Source organism: Pezoporus wallicus, unplaced genomic scaffold, assembly GCF_028554395.1.
Source record: "Pezoporus wallicus isolate ANWC-B61680 ecotype Strahan unplaced genomic scaffold, APGP_CSIRO_Pwel_v1 contig_1438, whole genome shotgun sequence".
NCBI classification, from domain to species: Eukaryota; Metazoa; Chordata; class Aves; order Psittaciformes; family Psittacidae; genus Pezoporus; species Pezoporus wallicus.
Genome location: NW_026638681.1, coordinates 3,407,566 through 3,428,458, shown reverse-complemented (window position 1 = coordinate 3,428,458; position 20,893 = coordinate 3,407,566). Strand labels below are relative to the sequence as shown.

The 20,893-nt window shown below is 35.0% G+C and overlaps 1 protein-coding gene across 20 annotated transcripts in view; it reads right to left on the bottom strand.

The window, feature by feature from the left end:
* The window catches only part of DMD (dystrophin), a 1,199,681-nt gene that overhangs the window by 148,242 nt on the left and 1,030,546 nt on the right, over positions 1-20,893 (bottom strand). For all 20 annotated transcript variants that reach the window (XM_057411860.1, XM_057411861.1, XM_057411863.1 and 17 more), the window contains one exon: positions 18,178-18,324. In XM_057411860.1, the coding sequence (XP_057267843.1) occupies positions 18,178-18,324 (147 nt within the window). The remainder of the gene's footprint in view (positions 1-18,177; positions 18,325-20,893) is intronic.

Genomic DNA, 20,893 nt, shown 5'->3' with positions numbered 1-20,893 from the left:
TGATTCTATAACATCCAGATTTAAAAAATGCACTGCCTGCACTGCCTCACAGCAAGCCAGGTTCTCCTTTATGTTCTTTAAAGTGTGGCCAAAAGTAAAGCTGAAAAAAAATTTCCAGAATCCCTGTTATGACAGCAAATTACAGGTTAGGCTTCTTAAAAAATTTACTTTTCTGCTCACTCCAATTGATTTTTCTTTGGATAATAGGATGTTTCATTTCTGATGAGGGCAAATATAAGAACTCCAACTGTGGCTCAGGTGTTTCTGTTTCATGAAATCCACATGAATCAATATTTTGACTGCAATACTTACTAACCAAACTCATACTACTGTTTTCTGTGCTGCTTAGAAAGAAAAGTCATGACAACTTGTGATTTTTTTTTTTACATATTTTTTTTTTCACACAGGCAGTTTTTGGATTTAAAATAATTTGGCAGGTTTTTTTCCCAGCCGTCTGTTTGCCTGTTGCAATAGCCTAGTACTGCAAGAACAAAATATATACCTGCTTGTTGGCTCTCAAACATATTTTTGTTTCCCATGTTGACAAAAGTTTTCATATGCGTTCATAAATATATGCATAGGAGTACATGTGTACAATAACTTCTTTCCTACCCAAATCATTCCAAAAATTGAATTAATCTGCCTATGGTTAGAAGACTTTATAAAAAACATGGTCTGCTTAAGTACAGTATATCTAAAAGGTACAGAGCATTGGTGAGCAAGAGAAAAATTAGAATTCAGTTGTGTTTGCTTCAATAAGACTACCAGAAACACAAAATCATTCTTGTGAAGCCATTTTCTAACTAGCAAAAGTCTGAACTGCCAGAAGACCTCTGAAAGCCTGGTGAAATATAAAAACTGTGAAAACTGGTGAAATAGCACATCTTTAAAACAGTCAGGGGGCGTTGTGGGGGTTGTGTTTTTTTTTTCACATCCAGCTGCACAAGGTTTAATACACTGAATTAAGGAGGCACAAGCAAATTCACTTCCAGAGAACTAATTCACCCCAGGTCAACATTGTCTCCTGGTTTAGATTCAGTACAGGTTTAGCACCACTGACTACACATTTACACAGTACATAGTCATGACTACATTCCTCTAAAGCTGCAAAGTAAGGTATATCCAGAGAGTTATAATCACTCATTTGTGTCTGCTTAATGGTTCAAGACAGAATCAATAACACTGGAAAAGTGAGGAGAGCCTTTAAAGTTAATTAGGCAGTCAAAAGATGTAATTTTAATATAGACTTTTTTTCTAGTTTTAAAATTTTCAAAATGAAACCTTGGATTTGTTCAAACACTGTTCCCTTGAGAAAATGCATTACTAATCTTGACTCCTACCTCAGCAAAACCATTTTCGCCTGCCAGCTTTCTGTCACTGTTATGAGCACTTATAGCTGTTTAACAACAGAGGTGGGCTTTGCTTATTAATCAGGAAACCATTCACCATTTCCTATGCTGGCAGTTAGTATTTCTTCCCTAATAGATGATATTAGCTATAGTATCTATATTCAAAATGTTCTGGCCTTAATCTTTAAGAATTCTATTGATTGTAAATGCAGATTGAAGGATCCCTTTACAGGTTTCCTTGCATACCAGGATATATTAACTACAGAATATTAGGAACAGTGGAAGTCATTTCGTACACTATGAACTTATTTTCTTAGGATACCAAGACAGTTCCCATCATAAGATCATATTAGGTCTGTCTGTTGGGCAAACTATGATCTTAGAAGCAAAGAATGAGGGACTAAATGCTTAGTTAAATGCCTACTATTAAGCAGTGAGAATTAACAAGATCAAATGGAACAGCAGTAAAGAACAGAGAAATGAAATGAAATTCTTGATATTATGGTATAGAAGAAATGCAGTCCTTTGGAATATTACTGCAGAAGACACTATTCTTATTACTATCTAGACGTGCTCTATGCCAATCAGGTAATACAAAAGATATGAATGTGAACTCTTTGTTAGCAAACAGCCTTTAAAAATAAGTGCATATTTTGTTAGAAAGAGCACAATTGACACCCGCTTCTGGATTTGTGAGTTCATAGCTCTAACAGTCTGCAGACATTACATCAACTATCGGAGACACTGAAACTACAGCAACTGCCCTAGCAGCAGCACCACTAGTCTCGTAAGTTAGCTGAGTACGCTGATCATAATGATGTTGTTCATTACTTCAGACTTTCTTTTTAACAAGTTATTTTGGTTCATTTAGAAGCACTTCCTACATCTGAGAAAACTGTCTCATGAGTTCATAAACCTAATACCCTACCCAACTTTCTGTTTTACATATTACATATGCCTTCATGGAAAATTACTCTCTTACTGTTACTTTCCTGAACACTTTAAGAATACATTGCAAACAAACTTCCATTCAAAAAACCTGCTGCACCACAAATAAAGCATTTCAACTACAGAAAATAAGAAAAGTACAGAAAGACTGTCCACCATTTATCCAAAATCCATTATTTAGTCAATAATTCCCATCATCTAAGTAGGTGAAGGAAATCAGGTAATGCTCCCCAAATAAGATCTGAGATGTTGACCAGCTTGGAAGTAAGTGTTCATGTTGAAGTCTGCTAAATTAGTTTTTTGCTGTTTGGAAAAGAAGATAGTATTGAAAGTTTGACTAATAGTTAAATTCACTTCAACACTTCCAAGAAAGCTCTTTTTTTTTTTTTTTTTTAACACCTAAACAGCAAGTACTTTATTTCATGCATATTATTTTCTTTGACAATGTAAATTATATATATTATGCACACCACTTTTCATTTATAGTGGTAAATCTGAGTGAGCTCAAAATGTGGTTACTTTTCCTGGAACATAAAATTAACATGTAGAGAAAAAATGAAAGAGAAAGTAAGATTATTTTCAAAAACCTTTTGTAGCTTCACTTAGATAATTTCAAAAGTCTTTATATTTAAAAATTTATATAGTAAAAAAAAAAAAAAAAGCAGCTTAGCTGTTCAATCCTAATCACACTTTCGGTTTTTACAAAAGATTTAATTACAAAATTCTTGAAGTAGTGTTGGTTTTGATGGCAAATTTGCTTTTTCCTAAAACAGTGAACAGGAGAGAATTAAAAGTTCTGCATGTATGTGTAGTTATCCTGATGGAAAGGATGAAGCTGTGGGACAGAGACCATAATATTCACGTGTGTAATGAAAAGCAAACCTGAGTCTTTCTAAATGCCAGTCTGCATTTTGTATTTACTTTAAAGACCATGTGGAATGGCAGTAGTAATGCAAATCCCAAGAAGGAGGATTGGAACAATCAAGTGCAGCTTCTCATTGTTTATTTGTCAGTATAGAATGAATTAAGATAAACAGGTATCTCGAGGAAGCAGGCAAATGGGGTTGTTTGCTTTGTCTCGAATTTATAATCTGAGAGATATGATACTGGAAGGACTTGTAGTCCTTGTACATTTTCTTCTATTTTGTTGCACAGATCCTAGCATTCTGTAAAGCACACTGCAGACAAAAAGATGAAGGAAGTCTAATGAATGATGCTCAGATTAAAAGAATCAATCCAGCTGTGCTAAAAAGGCTTTAAGTTACCATTTATGCAACTGATGCGTGCAATAGGTGTTGGGAAGGAAAAGAAAATTATTATGAACGGTCTCTTTGGCAATGCATCAATGTAATTCACTTTTCAATTGTAAGGGAAATGTACAGCAGTAGAAATAATTTGAATTAGAAGAAAGCATATGCTACTGGAAATTCTGCATGCTATCACTTGGACATTGTGATCATAGGCATAGGTTCAGAAAGAGAAGCTAATCGGAATTGTTGGGTCATGAAAAGAGATGGACACCCAATGCAGAGTTTCAATTAAATACCTGTGCTGTAATGATGTGTCGTGCTCCAGCCTCTCTTTGCCTCTCCACATTCCTCAGAGCAGAGTGGGGAACCAGGGAGAAGCTAGATGCTGTGCTGGAAATGTGTGGGATCCTATGAAAGACTCCAAAAGGATTAAATTGTCTTTTGCCCCTTCTCTCCTCACAGGACCTGCTCTCCTACTTACACCTCTGACAACACAGAAGCTTGCAGACCCAGAACTCAAAAAGCTTTCCATGTGCTTTACAACTAACCCAAACACACCTGTGCCCTCAAAAGTCTTGCCAGTAGTAGTTTTGTAGTAGTACAAGCTAGCATCAGTATGACATTGAAAAAAGGACAAAAACTGACATGGAACATAAACAAACCAGCACCAACACATACGAGAACAGAAAAATACTTCCACCATCATTTATAGGTTGAGATTTCAGATGTCCAATCCTGTTATAAAATCCATAAACCAGAATAAGTATTTAGAAGAAAAAAACCCTTCCTGCTATTTGAAAAAAAAAAGTTGGTAGAAATCTAGCAAATGCTTAAATACATCTTTAAAAAAAATATTATGTTCTCTTATTTAAGAACCTCAAACAGGAAGAATTATAAATTATAGTGACTATCCCAATAAATTTTCAATTAAATAACTAAATTAATGTAGAGACATTTAATTATAGTTGCACTAGTTTCTACAAATGCAGTTAATTAAGCTGCTATCTAAAATTAAAATCTCACCCAAAACCCTTTTACATTTCTGCAGCTCATCTGATACAGACATAATTAAAATTCTAGAAGTTCACCTATGCATCAAATACTAGGGAAAAAAAGAATCAAACCCACAACCACAACCAAAACTTGCTGAAGTAGTTTGAGAGACTGCTGCTTTAATGGGATTTATACAATCCTCAGAGTGGGAGGACAGCACACACAGAATCCTCAGAAACAAGTCTAGGTTTTCAAATCTGCACAGACTTATTTGTTTACTGTAACAGGCCAAGAACCTCTGAAGATTTTTCACAAGTGAAGGAGAATGGATTGGCATGACCAGGAAACAGAGATAAATCCTGCTGACTTTGTATGCACCTTCCACGTAAGCAAACAGGACCAAATATAGGTAAGTCATGCAGCACTTCCACTTATATTCAAGAGCAGATATGGACATCCTATCAGAGGGGCAAACTGCTTTTTCTTAACTGGAATACCTCTGATCTTTTGGTGGTCTAAATAATCCCTCTCTTTTTCCTGATCTTTTACTGACTGATTTCTTTCTTGGTCAGGCCCAGGCTGGGCTGTTTTAGTGTTCAGTTAAATACAGATCTATTCCCCACATGAGAGTATCTCAAACTTGCCACACTTGTTTTACATAACAAGTAGACATTCACATGAACATTTTAGGTATTGGCTGATCCAAAGAAAGAAATATCCAGATAGCTGGGAGGTCTATCATTGGGTAACATAGGGTAAATCTTTCAGGGTAAATTTTACTTAGTAAAATCTGGAGAATGTACGCAAATAACAAAGGTAGTAAAAATCCATAGAAGCTTGAAGACTGATCCAGGTGTGCTGATCTATCATTCTGCAGACACTTGAATCACCTTTCTCTTATCTTGAGCTTGCAGTGCAACAAGACCCTGGCAAATTGCTATCATCTCCTTTAACTCAGATATCCATTTTAATCAAAAAAGGTGTGGCAGACTGGAATTCATACAGCAAGGCTAGCACTGCAACTGTCATTCTATTTGCTAAATACAGAGTATGCAGCTAAAGGGTTGAAATGGTTCAAACTTTTATTATCTCCAGAAGATTACATTCCAGCATTAATATTTGACAAGAAAAAATTATGAGACTGCTTTGAAGAGCTTTAGAATTCTGCTTAGAGCATATCTGTATCTTTCACTAACTGTGGTCTTAAGAGATTTCTTGGCAAAAAGTTGTGATTCTTAAAACTGCCATGACTAATAGCCTACCTCACCTGTACCTTACATTGCCTTTTTCCTCTCTCCATCCCTTTCTTTTCTTATGTTAGATTATATTTTTTTCTAGTTGTGTTCTCTGTTTGTTTAGTGATTTTCTTCCTAGCCTTTTTTTTAACAATTAGTGGTATGATTGTAGATGGTATGGCAGACAAGGAGAAGCTTATACGAAGAGGAAGAAAGCTTCAAGAAGAAAAAGAGCAATGAGAGGAGAAAAAAAGAAGCATCAAGGAGATTGGAGGAAGGGGAAGATTAAAGGAAAAAGCAGCAGACAACTGTGATTTGCAGCTAGAAGGGATTCAGCAGCTGTCATTAAAAACCTGCAGCTCTGCTTGAGACATATTGATCGAACTATTTCTGTGTTCTCCATACAACTTCAAGAGCCCTCTGCTTACTTCAAATAATAGCAATATAATAGCCTACTCAGGAAATAATACTTATCCCAAAAAATTAACAAATATTTTTGTTTTTAAAGAGGCACAACTGTCATGAATTTCTAAGTCTTTTCTTTTCCAGAAAGTATTCTGATCTTTTAATGCTCTGCTCACCTGCTCACTAACACATAAATATCTAAATACTCTTCATGCTAAAGATGATTTATTTTAAATTATTTTTCCCCCTTTTCTTTTTCTTTTTCTTTTTTTTTTTGAAGAGGACCATTTATACATACAAATCCTTAATATTGTAGACATTTCATCGAATGAATATCCCAGTGGGGCATTCCATGTATTTACAAAGAACTGGAGAGTTGTAACCAATCCTGCTGAAATGGTAAGTGAAGAATATCATTAGATTCTAGACAACTTCAAGAAGGTTTTTGGTTTTGTTTTTGTTCTTTTCCCTAGGATTTCTAAACCATTTTGCACATAATATTATTGTACTGATATGCAAAAATATTTTCTAAAAAGCAAACACTCCCTCTGATAAATAATATTAATGAGGGACCTTATCTTCCACATGAGTGTGTCTTGGGCTTAATTTAAAGCTATCTCACAGTTCCTAATCAAACAGGTCCTTTTAAATACATCGTACTTTAAAATATAAATGTTAGAGGACAAAAATGCACAAGGCAGGACAATTCATTTCTCTTACATACCTCTGTTCTTATAACACCTTTTTTATTGTCTCTGTTTCTTTTTATATATTAAAACCTGCTATATCAGTCTGAACTACAGAATTACATTACATTTTGAGCAAAAGGGAGAAGGGCAAAAAAGAGAACAAAAGAGCACATTCATACTGTCATTTGCTTTCAAACACAAAGCAAAACCCTTCCAAAGGTTTCTCATTCCACAGTAACAAGAGAAAAAATTGGCCTTTCTATCTTGTCTTCCTCTCTAGGTGTGTGAACAACATTTTTGTCCTGATGTGACTATTGTAAGAAACAAAATTAGTCAGCCTTAGGGTTTTTTAATTTTTTATTATGTACTAAGCTCAACAAACCTTCGTAGAAAATAGAATACTCTTAATTATGAATAAATTAACTAAATTAGTAACATGAGATGGATATGCAATTAAGGGACTGTTAATTGAAACTGGAAACACAGCTGTATACAGCTTAGAGATGAATCACACCAGTAATGACGCAGATGTTTATAAAATGTGATTATGTTTAGCAGGAGCATACTATTGAAACTCCCCAGCCTGTTCTTATATTGTGCCACTGAAATGGTTTTTAAACCCATGAACACCAGGAATCAGGATCTCAGGGATGGCAAATTAGGCTCCTTGGATATGTGAATTAGTGTTGTCTGAATGTCAGCAATATAATTCTCCAGCTTTCAAAGAATGTAGACATGGAGCCAAAACCAAACATCTGTTAGTTATATGCTCATTCAGAAAAAAATAAAAAAATCTCTGGCAAGCTAGAGCCTGTCTGAGTATGAGAGAGACAGTGAAATACAGTATCCCTCAGCAGTAGCGCTGCTGTATGAATATACTGATCATGTAAATAATACAGCCCAGGAGCTCATGAAATATACTTTGTGTACAACTGTGAATACATCTTTTTGGGACTATTCCTCCAAAGAGCTAGAAGCATCAGGAGCAAATGATATTTCCTATTTAAAGGTTTAAGAATTGATTAGCTTTCTATAAACAGCAAATCAGGCTTTTTATTCTTTCATCTTTTACATCTTTCCTAGGATCTTCTTTGATAAACTGTAAAATAAGGGTTTTTCTTCTGGCACAAAAAGGCACAAATGTTGCTCCTGGGTCACATAAGGATATCTGAGCTAGGCAAGCTCAACAGGGATAACATTTGGTACAGCTGTGAAGGATGACAGAGGAGACAAAGCCAATGGCCCATGATGGCTCAAGTTCTAACATATCAATCTAAAGCCTGCCTTGTAACCGCTATTTGACAGAGCACTGAATACTATATAATAGCATGTAAATGTTATGCTAAAGAGTCTGTGATTTGTTTTTCCAGAATAGGTTCACTGACTAACAGAAGCAGATTTTCCAACATGTTTTACTCAAATATAATCATGCTTTCAATAAACATGCTGAAAAATATACAATCGCAGTTTGTGTCCAAAGCCCTTCCACATACTGTAGTGCAGCTCACATCACAAATACTTCATTAGTTGCAATCTATGAGCCTCAGCCTGGGCGACAATAAAAACTTACAAACAGAAATTTACATTAAATAAAGTTTGTTTCCTTGGCCCCCTTTTCTAGGTAATGGGATGGTCCCTTAGACTATGTAACTATCAGAACTACACTAAGATTAAAAAGCTACTATGATTTACACCAAATCAACACAATTTCATTTTAATTTAATGAAGTTTCATAACATCCCTTTCTGATCCATAAATGGATACTTATCTAAAAACATGTAAATTCATGCACAAGGGGGTTAAAATAATTTGAAAAATTATGTAGAGTGTCATTGGCAAAGGTAATCAGCACGACTCGGCACTGTTGAACATTACAGGCTTATCCCTTTAGCTGTGGAATTACCAAGCACACTCTTAACGATGTGGGGGCACAGTGCTGACAGAAAAAATTGGTGATCATAAAGTTGGATTTGCCTCTGTCTTTCAGAAACTTTAGTTACTTGGGAGCTGACCTCCTGGTTGCTGATGAAGAAAAAGGATTAGATCTTGACTTTTTAAAAGAGGAAGCCGGCAAGATTTTTGTAACACACCATACTGGTCTGACAATATCTCACGTCATTCACAACTGAATAATGTTATAAAGGCTTTATGAGAAAAATGTAAACCCTTTCTCTTTAAACTTGGCCAGATTCAGGGATACATTGCAGCTAGCTATGACAGCTGATGTGCAATCAAATTCAGTTACCTTAGCTCTTTGGCTAGTGAAAGTACAGACAAAGTCAATTTAGGATTTGAAATGTGATGCTTTGAGATAGGGAGCTGGAATGCCAGAATATACAAGAAACATAAAGCTATTTTATGGAAGACACATATTCTTCTATTTCTTCTCAATACCCCAAAAATCACTGAATTGCTGAAACAGCACTGTATTACCAGTTATGTGTCAGGTAAGTGGGACAGAACTAATTTTTTTTTTTATTTAGAGATGAAAAAGAGTCATAAATGAGGGTACTGGGGGAAAAAGGACACAAAAAACTTGAGATTATTATAAGAAATCAGAGGGACGAAAGTGAAAACATCCAACACAATGAATATACTACCCACATGTAGACTTAGCCTTATTTTTCTAGATTGTTTAATGCTATTTAGTCATGTTATTAATTTTGCTTTAAAACAAACTGAAAAACAGCAGAAAAACAACTTTGAACAACAAAGAAAATAGAAAAGAAAGTCTAATCTAGTCTTCAGTCTCGTCGTTTAACCCCAGCCAACAACTAAGCCCCACACAGCTGCTCACTCACTCCTCACAAGTGAGATGGGGAAGAGCATCGAAAGGATACAAGTGAGAAAACTCACGGGTTGAGATAAAGACAGTTTAATAAGTAAAGTAAAAGCCATGCATGCAAGCAAAACAAAACAAAGAATTAATTCAGCAGGCAGGTGTTCAGCCATTATTAGGAAAGCTGGGCTCCATCATGTGTAACAGTGACTTGGGAAGACAAATGCCATCACTTCAAATGTCTCTTCCTTCTTCCTTCCTCTTTCCCCCGCTTTATATGCTGAGCATGACTCCCATATGGTCTGGGATATTCCTTGGTCAGCTGAGGTCAGCTGTCCCAGCTGTGTCCCCTCCCAACTTCTTCTTGTGACCTCTCCAGCCCACTCACTGGTGGAGTGGAGTGAGAAGCAGAAAAGGCCTTGGCTCTGTGTGAGCAGTGCTTCTGCTTAGCAATGGCTAAAACATCCCTGTGTTATCAGTGTTGTTTCCAGCAGAAATCTAAAACACGGCATCATATGAGAAACTGTGAAGAAAATTGACTCTACCCCAACAAACACCAGCACAAACCTACACACTTGAGGCTTCCCAAACAAAATGGCATATCCTAAAGAACTCATATCTATAACATAGGATTTGGATGTCTCTATGATTCTCCAGGTACAAAAGAAAAAAATTAATATCAATAAAAAGTGGAATTGCAAGCTCTAGGTCAAGAACTATAATTTATGTGATGTTTGTTCTGCAACTAAAAGGTGTAATTCTAAAGTTATTGCAATATCAGTGTTTTACAGCTAGCACAAAAATAGGATAGCTTAGATGAGCCACAGGAAGCAATGAACGTCTTAAAATAACTTTTTTGCCAGTGTTGTGCCGGGTGGATCCAAATTAGAAAGTGTTTTATAGAAAATGTTTGCACATATCAGGAGCTTAGCCATTTTAAAGTGCCCTCCTCTACAGTTAACCTACCATTATATGACTTCCGCACTACGCAGAATTTTCCATTTAAGGACACAATATTCAGCTTTACTTAAGCTCTGACAAAACTACAATGGCAATTTTAGATAGCACCTTGTGAAAGTACCCTGAAAAAGACACAAATCAATTACAAAGGCTGGTTTTAAAACTGTGTCACAACTTAATGCTAGGGATATTTTTAGTATTTTAAACACTATTGTCAACAGAACTTCATAAAATTGCATAAATATCTTACTTAAAGTCTTACTGAAGTAGATAGATTTAGAAAATATAGCACAAAATATTGCTTAGCCTCAAGACTGTAAAAGCTTTCTGTAACCTGAAAGTAGACAGCCTGACATAAAAATATCTGCAGTAATATAAGTAATTGGTAAGTCAGAAAGACGTAAAATGTACGTAACTAAAAAAAATGGACTAACATTTACCTTTTGCACTGGAAATTTGAGTATTATTTCTGTACCCTGTGTTTTTTATCACCTTAAATGAAGTTTCCTCTAAAAAAAATAAAATTAATCATCGTATTTCAGAAGAAGGCATTAGTAAAAATGGGGAGAAAGAGTAATATTTTTTGCTAGCTTTGCATTCCCTCTAAAAGCCCTTAACAATACTTTGGCACTGATACTGGAATCTAAGTGGTTTTATATTGCTTCCAATGACATTCATTAAAGTTTCATTGAGTTACAAGCCTCTGAAAATCATGTTATAGAGAGCCTTTACAGGACAGCTCTTAAATTCTGTGGACACTATCTGCAACAAATATGTTCCACGTTCAAAGCAAACTTGGTACATCTGCTTTAACCTTGCTTCAAACCAAGCAGGCATGAATGGACAGACGATCTGTGTCAGCACAGTACATCCCCTTCAGGGCATGGAGCAGAACCAGAAATTGCAAAGACTCATCATCATTCTGGTGTCAGCAGACAGGTGACAATGTATCCTACCCTACCTTAAGCAATCTTGTCCTATTCTATTGCATTTTAAAATCTAACCCACAAATTATGAGCTCTGAGAGTTGATTACATTTTGGCAAGGAAAGAGGCCTGTGATATGGAGGTCAGGATTGGAGAATGACTTACAATTGCAAGGTTCAGTTTTCAGTATTATGACTCCTGCTAGCTTTGTGTACTTCCCAACTTTTCACCGTTACATGTTCCTACCTTAACAACTTCCCCACCCCTCATTTTCATAATGAACAGCCTAAATATAGCTGATTGGAACCAGGTCATACACGCCAAATGCTGTTGAAAAAATCAGGCCATATTCTCTCAATTTGGAATTCCCTCAATTGGAATCAGTTGAAAAAAAAGTGAAGCTATATGTGCAATTTTAGCATCCAAATTAAAAACTCCTAACAGCCATAGTCTACACATTTTTGTAGGACTGGAGCTTGGAGCTTTAATTTTCCAAATGTAACTTCCACTTTTCTTATCAAAGGGACTTTCACAGAAATAATTTCAATTCATGTTTTTAAGATGCACAGGTATCATGGATCATGAATTTAAGAGAGCATGAATAATCCCACCCTCAGTACAGTTTCTATGTTGGCTAGTATATCAGTTAAAGAGCTATAAACAGAATGATTTACCTAAAACTGCTTCAGTAAAAAGCAACAGAACTAGTGGATATTGGTTTCCAGTGAATAATTTTTCAACAGTATCATAATATCTGTTTTCCCCAGTATCCTAAATATAGTCTGGTGTGACTCATATAGATGTGTGCTGCCAAATGTAATCTATAACTGCTGACAGGTGGAAGTAAATTGCAGAAGTCTTATTTTACAAGCAAACAAGACTAACATGTATCAACTAATATGCCTATTCTCTTCATATCACTTATCTATCAACCGGATAAATCAGAGACCTTACAGAACATATTGTATATACAAAGATTGTACAGCAGAGCGTTATGTTGAAGTTGCATGTGTAACATATTTTCTTTCATTTGATAAATTCTAAGTGCTTTTCTTGGTTCTTAAAAAACATTTTTAGATTTTATAATCCTATATATCCACACACATGCATGATAAACAGAAATATACATCAAAACAAATCCATATTTTCACAATGAAATGAGAATATAAAGTAGGATAAATTGCTATTTTGCATGGTTCTTCAAAGCAAATCTTCATAGAGGACAAAACTCCAAAGTAAATGAAGTCAAAAAAATGGTAACAAAACTCTAAAATTTATGTATCTGTAACAAAAAAATGACTAAAGCATTTGCAGTTTCAACAAACTGAAATTCATCACACAGAATGTCATAACTTCAATATATTTTTATTAGTTTTTCTGCTGGTTGTTGATGATAACCATGCCTGTTTATACTTAAATACACACTTTCTTTCACTGACTGCCCTAAACATGACATAGAGAACGATGAAGATGTTCTCCTAATTTAGGAAGGAATCTTTTCAATTTTTGATACACACTTTATTAGAGGACTTGAATACATAGCTTGCCTTCCTCCACTAGCATACAGAAATGAATAAACAGGATCTCCTAGGAATAAATGACTGTAAAATGAATCTATATGGGTACTTTTGCAGACAAACACTTAGCAAAACTGAGACTCAAACTTACAGAAATGAAGAAAAATATGTGGGTATATGACTTCTGCAGCCAACTGACATAGCCCATTAAACAAATAAGAGACCATTAAAGAATCATGACAACTGTGGTTTTGGCAGAAGTACCAGTTCTCACAGACTATACAAAACAACATTTTAACTAAAGATTCTGATGGGGAAACTCAATTTCCAAAAAGGATCAAAATCCCTCTCTGCTGGGAAGATAAAATCTGCAACTACTAAAATAATTTTGAATTTCAAGGTTGAAAATAACTGTGATTTTAGTAATGCCTTAATTAGTAATTACAGATAAGCTAGGTTTGGCTCCATATATTTACAAAAGTTGTCTCCTGTTTTTTCAGCTATTTACAGATGATGTAAGCAAAAATATTGTTTAAAAAAAGAGGAAAGGCAAACAAATTAATGACTACTAAAATGAATGAAATAATGGAACCATAGAATAATTTGGTTTGGAAGGGACACTAAAGATCATCTAGTTCCAACCCTCCTGCCATGGTCAGGGACACTTTCCACTAGACCAGGCTGATCAAATTCCCCTCCCAACCTGGTCTTGAATGCTTGCAGGGATAGGGCATCCATAACTTCTTTGGGCAACCTGTTCCAGTATCTCACCACCCTTATACTAAAGGATATTTTCCTAAAATCTAATATAAATCTACCCTCTTTCAGTTAAAAGCCATTCCTCCTTATCCTATCTCTACACACCCTTGTAAAAAGTCCCTCTCCAGATTTCTTGTAGGCCCCCTTTAGGTACTGGAATACTGCTTTAAGGTCTCCTTGAAATACCCGGAGTCTCTTCTCCCAGCTGAATAAGCCCAACTCTCTCAGCTTGTTTCTGGAGGAGAGGTGCTCCAGTCCTCTGATCGTCTCCATGGCTCCTCCTCTGGACTCAAGCAGGTCCACATTCCTCTTTTCCTGGGGGCTGCAGAGCTGGATGCAGTAATGCAGATGGGGTATAAGGAGAGCAGAGTAGAGGGGCAGAATCACCTCCTTTGACTCCTTTTGATGCAGCCCATGATATGGTTGGCTTTCTGGGCTGCAAGTTCATACTTCTGTGTTTCCTCCAGCCTGGTTAATTTTACAAACTAGATGGGCTAGGCTCAGTATTATGGACAGAGACCCACTCGCAAATTATATTTGTGAGTTACATTACAACGTTTTAAACTAAAAATATTGGTATATAAATACTATAACAACATCTCTAAAATCCCATTTTCTTTAGATGAAACACAGTTCTTACTATATTTTTTAGCATATTAGAAGTACTATTCCAGATAAGAGTAGATAGAATTTGATTTAAACCAACAAAATCTTTCTTCATAACGGAAGGCTATGTTCCCCATGGGATACTTGTAAATTCTTTCACGTCAGAGGCTTTGCCTTTTGACCAGTGTTACACCAACTAGATCTCTGACCAAAGTGAAGTGAATGTAACTCCCGCCAAACTGGTCTCCATAGTTCCTCAATCGTCAAATAAGAGTAAGCAAGAGTTTGCCAGACATGTTTTCCCCTAGGATGATCTCATTACATATACTGTTTGAAGCACACAGGATCTGAACATGAGAGATCCTTGTGAAATTCATAACAAACAGCTCCCTAGAGAGATTTACTCTCCTTTCATGTTTAAGAAAAATGGAAAAATAAAGAGCATATTTTCCTCAAAACTACTCCTTTAAAGGTGCGAGGCTAATTATTTTCACATTGCTTAAACTCCGCAAATGATGATATAGTTTTCAGTGACTGAGCTGCATGCATTAGCTTTCATTAATGAAAAGCACCTCCACACAGCACTTCAAAACCAGGATTGGATGAGTCTGTAATTGGTTGAGTGCTTTCCATACATTTTTCTTCCACTAATACCCCAGTGTATATTCACCAAAATTGAACACAAAAAGGTAAATAATGGCAAACATACATTATTGCAGAATATAAATTAAGTTCTGTGAAGATTCTGCTGCAATATTTGATACTACTCTAATCTCACTGTACAAACTGTGCAATACTGCCAATGACTGAATACTGCCAATGACTGAATGCAAATACAAATTTGCAATGCATTGTCAAATGAATATAATATTATCACTCTGTAAGATTTGGCTTTAAATGATACATTTCCTCCTCTGATCTTATAAAAGTCCCTGTGTTAGTAAAACAACAAGCAAGACATAATTTCATCCTCTGAGTAATACACTGCAACTCACTCATAACACTAGAATGCACTATTATTTCAGATCTGATAAACCTTATGTTCTGATGGACTTTTCTCCACATAACCCACATAACTTCTTTCTCAGAAGCAATAGCGCAGAAGGCTCTGTTTTATGGTTTTCCTGCAGTGATATTTTGTAGGAAATGGGATACGTGGCTAAGAAATATTTTCCTCTTTACGAATATGATGGGGCTGGGGCAGTGGGAGGGAAGAGAGATCTCTAGCCCTGGAGGTGGAAAAAAGAAGCATTACAGCTGGGGAAAAAAAAAGGAAGAACAACAAAAAAAAAAAGGAAAAAACCCCACAAAACATAGAAGGGAAATAAGATGTGGAAAGGCAGAAAAAAAAAGAGAGAAAAAGATTAAATACTTTCTGAAAAAATGAATTAATAGAAGCCACAGAGAAAATATGGGTACCATAAAGACACATGAAAATACATACAATGCTGAAATTAAGAGAAAAAGTGATGACAGGACTAAAATATTAAGTAGATATTTTATGTGACATTAGTATAAGAAAGCCAATTAATTAAAAAAAGGGAGAAATAAAGAATAAGAACCTATTTTGGAAGTAGAATGGTTCTGCATGAAACAAAAATTATTTGTATTTTTGCTTTTTTTATTGTGTGGCCAAAATGTCAGTTTTCTATAAATAGCATTGCACCTAACTGGAGTGTTGGTCATACATAGGTAAGTCTGACCCTAACACAGAACAATACATAATACTCTAAAAAGTGCCACTCACACAGGTGTGTCAATGTCCAGCAGACTTCACATGTAGAACAGCTGGATCTAACGATTGCTGTACATCCCTTTGGACTGAAGCATTCTCTTCTACTCTAACAAAAATAAGCTCTGCGTCTCAAAGTGTCTCAGACTCTGCTCCCTTTTAAGTAGAAAAATTGTATCATAGTAACAGATTTATTCTTCTTCCCAGAGGTCACATACTGGCCTTTTGTACATGATAAACCTTCAAAGTTATTTATGTCTTTTTCCCCTCAGGATATGTTTAAAAAGTCCTACTGGTGTGTTTTCACCTTGCTTTCTATATCTTCCAGATGACATTTAGGTAAATAGGAAAAAAGACAGTAAACAATAATATTCCAATTATCTATCTGTTCTATCAGTTCTAACATCTCACTCTGACTTGTTATCTCAAACTATCTATCTTCATAGAAGATGAAACACTTTGCTTTCCAAATACTCTGGATTTGATAAAGTGAGACAATAATTTACAATGAAAAGTGAATTGTTCACAACATATCCCACACTCTGTGGAAAAAGAGCATATTGTTCCTGAAATATGTGTGAACATGTGATTTCCTCTGTATCTTTATAAATAGACTATCAAATTGGCATTCTGTTTACTGCTTTCATGAATGATAAGAACAAAACATTTATCTCAGGGTTTCTCTCAGATTTTTTTTTTTTTTTTACTTTTTCATATCCTAGATGCTTTCAATCTGAATAATCATACTGCTTTCCATTATTTCCTGCTGAAATAACGAAGTATATTTCATCAAAAAATTGGAACTTACTTAACTATTTTATTAGTGAAATAAGGTATTTCTCAATGAAACATAGCAAATTTGTTAACTTAATCAGCTGTCATTTACCAAAAAAAAAAACCAACCCAAAAACTAAACAGATATGGTTTCTTCAATACATGGGAGAAACATTTTGGGAATACTCATTTTGTGTTCCAGATTTCTATTGATCTGTTTTAATAATATTACATGAACTCTATCCTGAGGATTTAGGGAAAAGTAGATACTAATGACCAAAGGTCTTGGACTAATGATCTTTTACTTAAAACTAGGATTCTTATTACAAACTCTTTATTTAGGAAAAAAAAAATAAAAACTCTTGTTAATATTTTCATGAACTGGTGATAAACCAGAGGTGCCACAGAGCCAAGAGATTTCTTTTGGAGAAGCAATAAAAAAGCAATAAACTCTTACTATTAGAGTTGACAGCACCATGATTTTTTATCTGTATATAGGACAGGAGGGAATTGGTTAATTATTGTTCATTGATAATGTTTTGGTTTTTGTTTTTTTTTTACAGCGAAGGCAAAGCATTTTATTAACCTCCATACTCCTCCATTTTTACAATATATTAAGGTAAATACAGTGACACAATTTCAAAATGTGAAGCAGTGATGTAGCAAAAAATTACTGAGCCAAATCCAGCACCCGATGAAGTTAATTTAATTTCATGTACCTTCATTTAATCATAACATTACGCCTCTTCTGTGGGACATACATCACCAGTTACCAGTGCATGCATGCTTATGTATGCTTTCTCATGTACACTGTTCCTAGAAGTCTAAGCTAAGATACAGTGCATTTTGGAAAAACTATACACATTTGAAGTCTTTAGCACAAGGTAACACAAAGTAATCTAAATTTAAGCGATATACATGTAGACAAAAATAAATAAATCCAAAGAACTTGTAAATGTTTCAGTATTTATAACAACATTAAAAGGTAAATAATCTATTAAATATTTTAATTGTATGAGAATTTTGACTGTATGAAAATCTGGGTTACCCAATTTCTACTTGATAAATTATTTGGAAGCATATGAAAATGCACCATTAGCTTTGACTCCTATTTTCTCACAGGGACACAATTACTGAAAGGCTTCCTCTTTCATTCCTTAGTATTCTTTCAGTGCTGTTCCACAGGGAGAAAAACAAGCAGAAAAAAAAAATATACTTAAACGCAGCATAAAGAAAAAAGTCATAGGATATGTACCTGCAGCACCTTCCACCTTGTGTTCAGGTCTTCCACACAGCTGAGGTTGTACTGAGAGAGTTGAATATCAGAGGGAGTGAACCGGTGAGCGAGCTCATTGACATGATGCACTTTTTCTTTGAGCGGTACTATTTCTGCTCGATAAACCTGTGTGAATTAAATATAAATAAAGATAAGAACTGACTTCAAAAAGTACTGGCTCTGCTACCAGCTGATTTGTAATGTAAAGGTACTCCATGTCAAGCTGAAAGGAAGAAGTGTAGTGGTCACAATGCAGTTAACAATCTTTTTATAATACTTCATATGGACTTTAGGTCTGAAGGATAAGGCCCAGCATTTCAGAAAATGATATAAACTTGGAACATTCATAGCAATTTTCAGCCAGTTAAGCCAAATCTCTAACCAGCACACCTACTGGGATGTGCACTGCAGAGCATGCTTCTCTCTTGCCTCATCCTTTATGTGTGTGAAGCATGTGTTCTTCGGGATGGACAGGCACAATAAACACTGCTTAACACATGAAAACTAAGGAAGACTGTTCTCAAATACAGCAAATGGAGAGAGAAGCAATGATAAAACTTTTATAGACCTAACTAAGGCTATGATCAATGTAAAAAAATAAAAACTTTCTGCTATGAATTCCAAACTGGCCTACATGACTCATTTCAGAAAAAAAAGAAATAATGCATCTTGCAAGATAACCTTTAAAACTATGCATAAGAGCAGTCTAGCTAAAAATTTCAGTAATGTATGTAGAAACACAAACTGCTAGTTGCAAGTTTCTTGGTTTTAAAAGCAACGACCTGATGGCAATGTTTCCATGATTCATCCGAGTAAATTCAGATAAATTCAGGGCACTATGACTCTATCTAAAAGAGGAATCTCTATGCAGATCTTTCACTGTTCCATATGTATCCTTTCTTAGGAGACATTTATGAATCTTTAATGTGACAAAATATGTCAAAATGTAACAATGAACCACTTCTAAGAGACAAATTCTGTCATTTCCAGGAGCACTTTTTATTGCCATATGATGTCTGCACACAAAGGCATGGTAATTTACTTGCTATATAAGTCATTCTTTCTGACTCCTTTCTCTAAGCATTTTTAATACAGACCACATGTGGTCTGCATCACATTTTATATCATCAAATAATCATTTCATCAACATGTGATGCAAAAAAGGTCAGAAAAATCTCATCCAGGATCTTAGTGTAAGAGTAAATAGGATGAAGACATTCATAGATGTTAGAATGCCATGAACTGCTCTTCAGGTAAACATAGTTGAAAACTTGTTCCTCAAATGTCTTTCAAAACCAGACTTGACTTCTCTTGATTATATTAAATTACCCCAGAACATAAAGAGTTAGACTGATTTAAGTGGGAATCATGTACAGTGAATGACTCTTAACAATAAAGCGATAAAACACACCATCAGAAGTGATGTGCATTTTGCAAACCAGAAAATGATGCAAGTGACACAATGTGAGAGAAGAGGCATACACCAAGTTCATGACTTAACACTTGACTTTTCCATCTCACTAGTTTTATACCACTGAAACACAACTGATTTGCAGTGTAGAGTAGAGCAAGCTCTGCAATACAAATAAAAGAGCTCACAATCTTGGTTTTATTGCACAGTTATACATGTGTTTACCCTGATCTTTTCTGTTAGCAATTGAGTTCAGAGAAGAAAAAGCATGCATTAAATTTTTTTTTCTAGTAAGTTAAAGGCCTCAAAGGCTGAAGATATATATATACATTGTCAACAATTATTTTACTGTCTTTTTCCTGTTATCTATTAGTTTCAGTGGCCAAGATCCTCGGTCATGACTCTCTAGCTTATATTTGAATGGTCACCTCTGCTCCTCTAGTGTTGCTTGGTTTTCAAGGTGAGAGAACACCTCTCAGCTAGTGTTATCAGTCCCCATCTTGTATATAAATACAAGTATACATGTGTATATATTTATCTATAATACTATAATATATAATAAACAATGCAAATGAAAATCAAAGATCATATACGTATATATAAAAAATAAAAACCACTGCAGATTAATGGATGCAAATATCAGTTCCCACACTACAATGCACTTTAAAGCAGTTTCTTTATTAAGCCACATTGATTTTCTATTTATTTGTATGTCAGTAGGATGAAGCTTTGATTGAAATCGTCATTGCTGAGGCAAAGCACACAGGTCTAAGCTTATAAACCTCTTGTTTGTAAACATATATTTAAATATCTCTCTGATTTCAAACCAGTTATTTGCATCTGCGATGTTGACTTGAAGACTGACATAAAGAATGAGGTAAATCACACAATCATACCTAAATTAAGGTGAAGTAGAAGACCATAATTAGTGTAGAGCTAGGTTTTTTTGTATACAGTAAGTGAAATTTGATGCGAGTTTTTTTTTTTAAGTGTTCAAACAAGTTTAATAAACAGCAATAATTTCCTTATCTTCTACAGTACTTGCCATCTGCAGAAGCAGAATTTCTACTGGATTGTGAATTTCATGAGTACGATGCAAGTGTTTTACAGAAACACTTATATTTTTAATAAGCAGATTGTGTAGTATAAGACTGATTCATTTTTTCTTTTTTTTTCCTTTTCCATAAAAAATACTGTACATGTCACAATTTTATATCAGAAAAATGTATTGAACTAAGCTGTTGGAAATTTAAAAACAAATATACATGGTGAGTGTTGTACCAC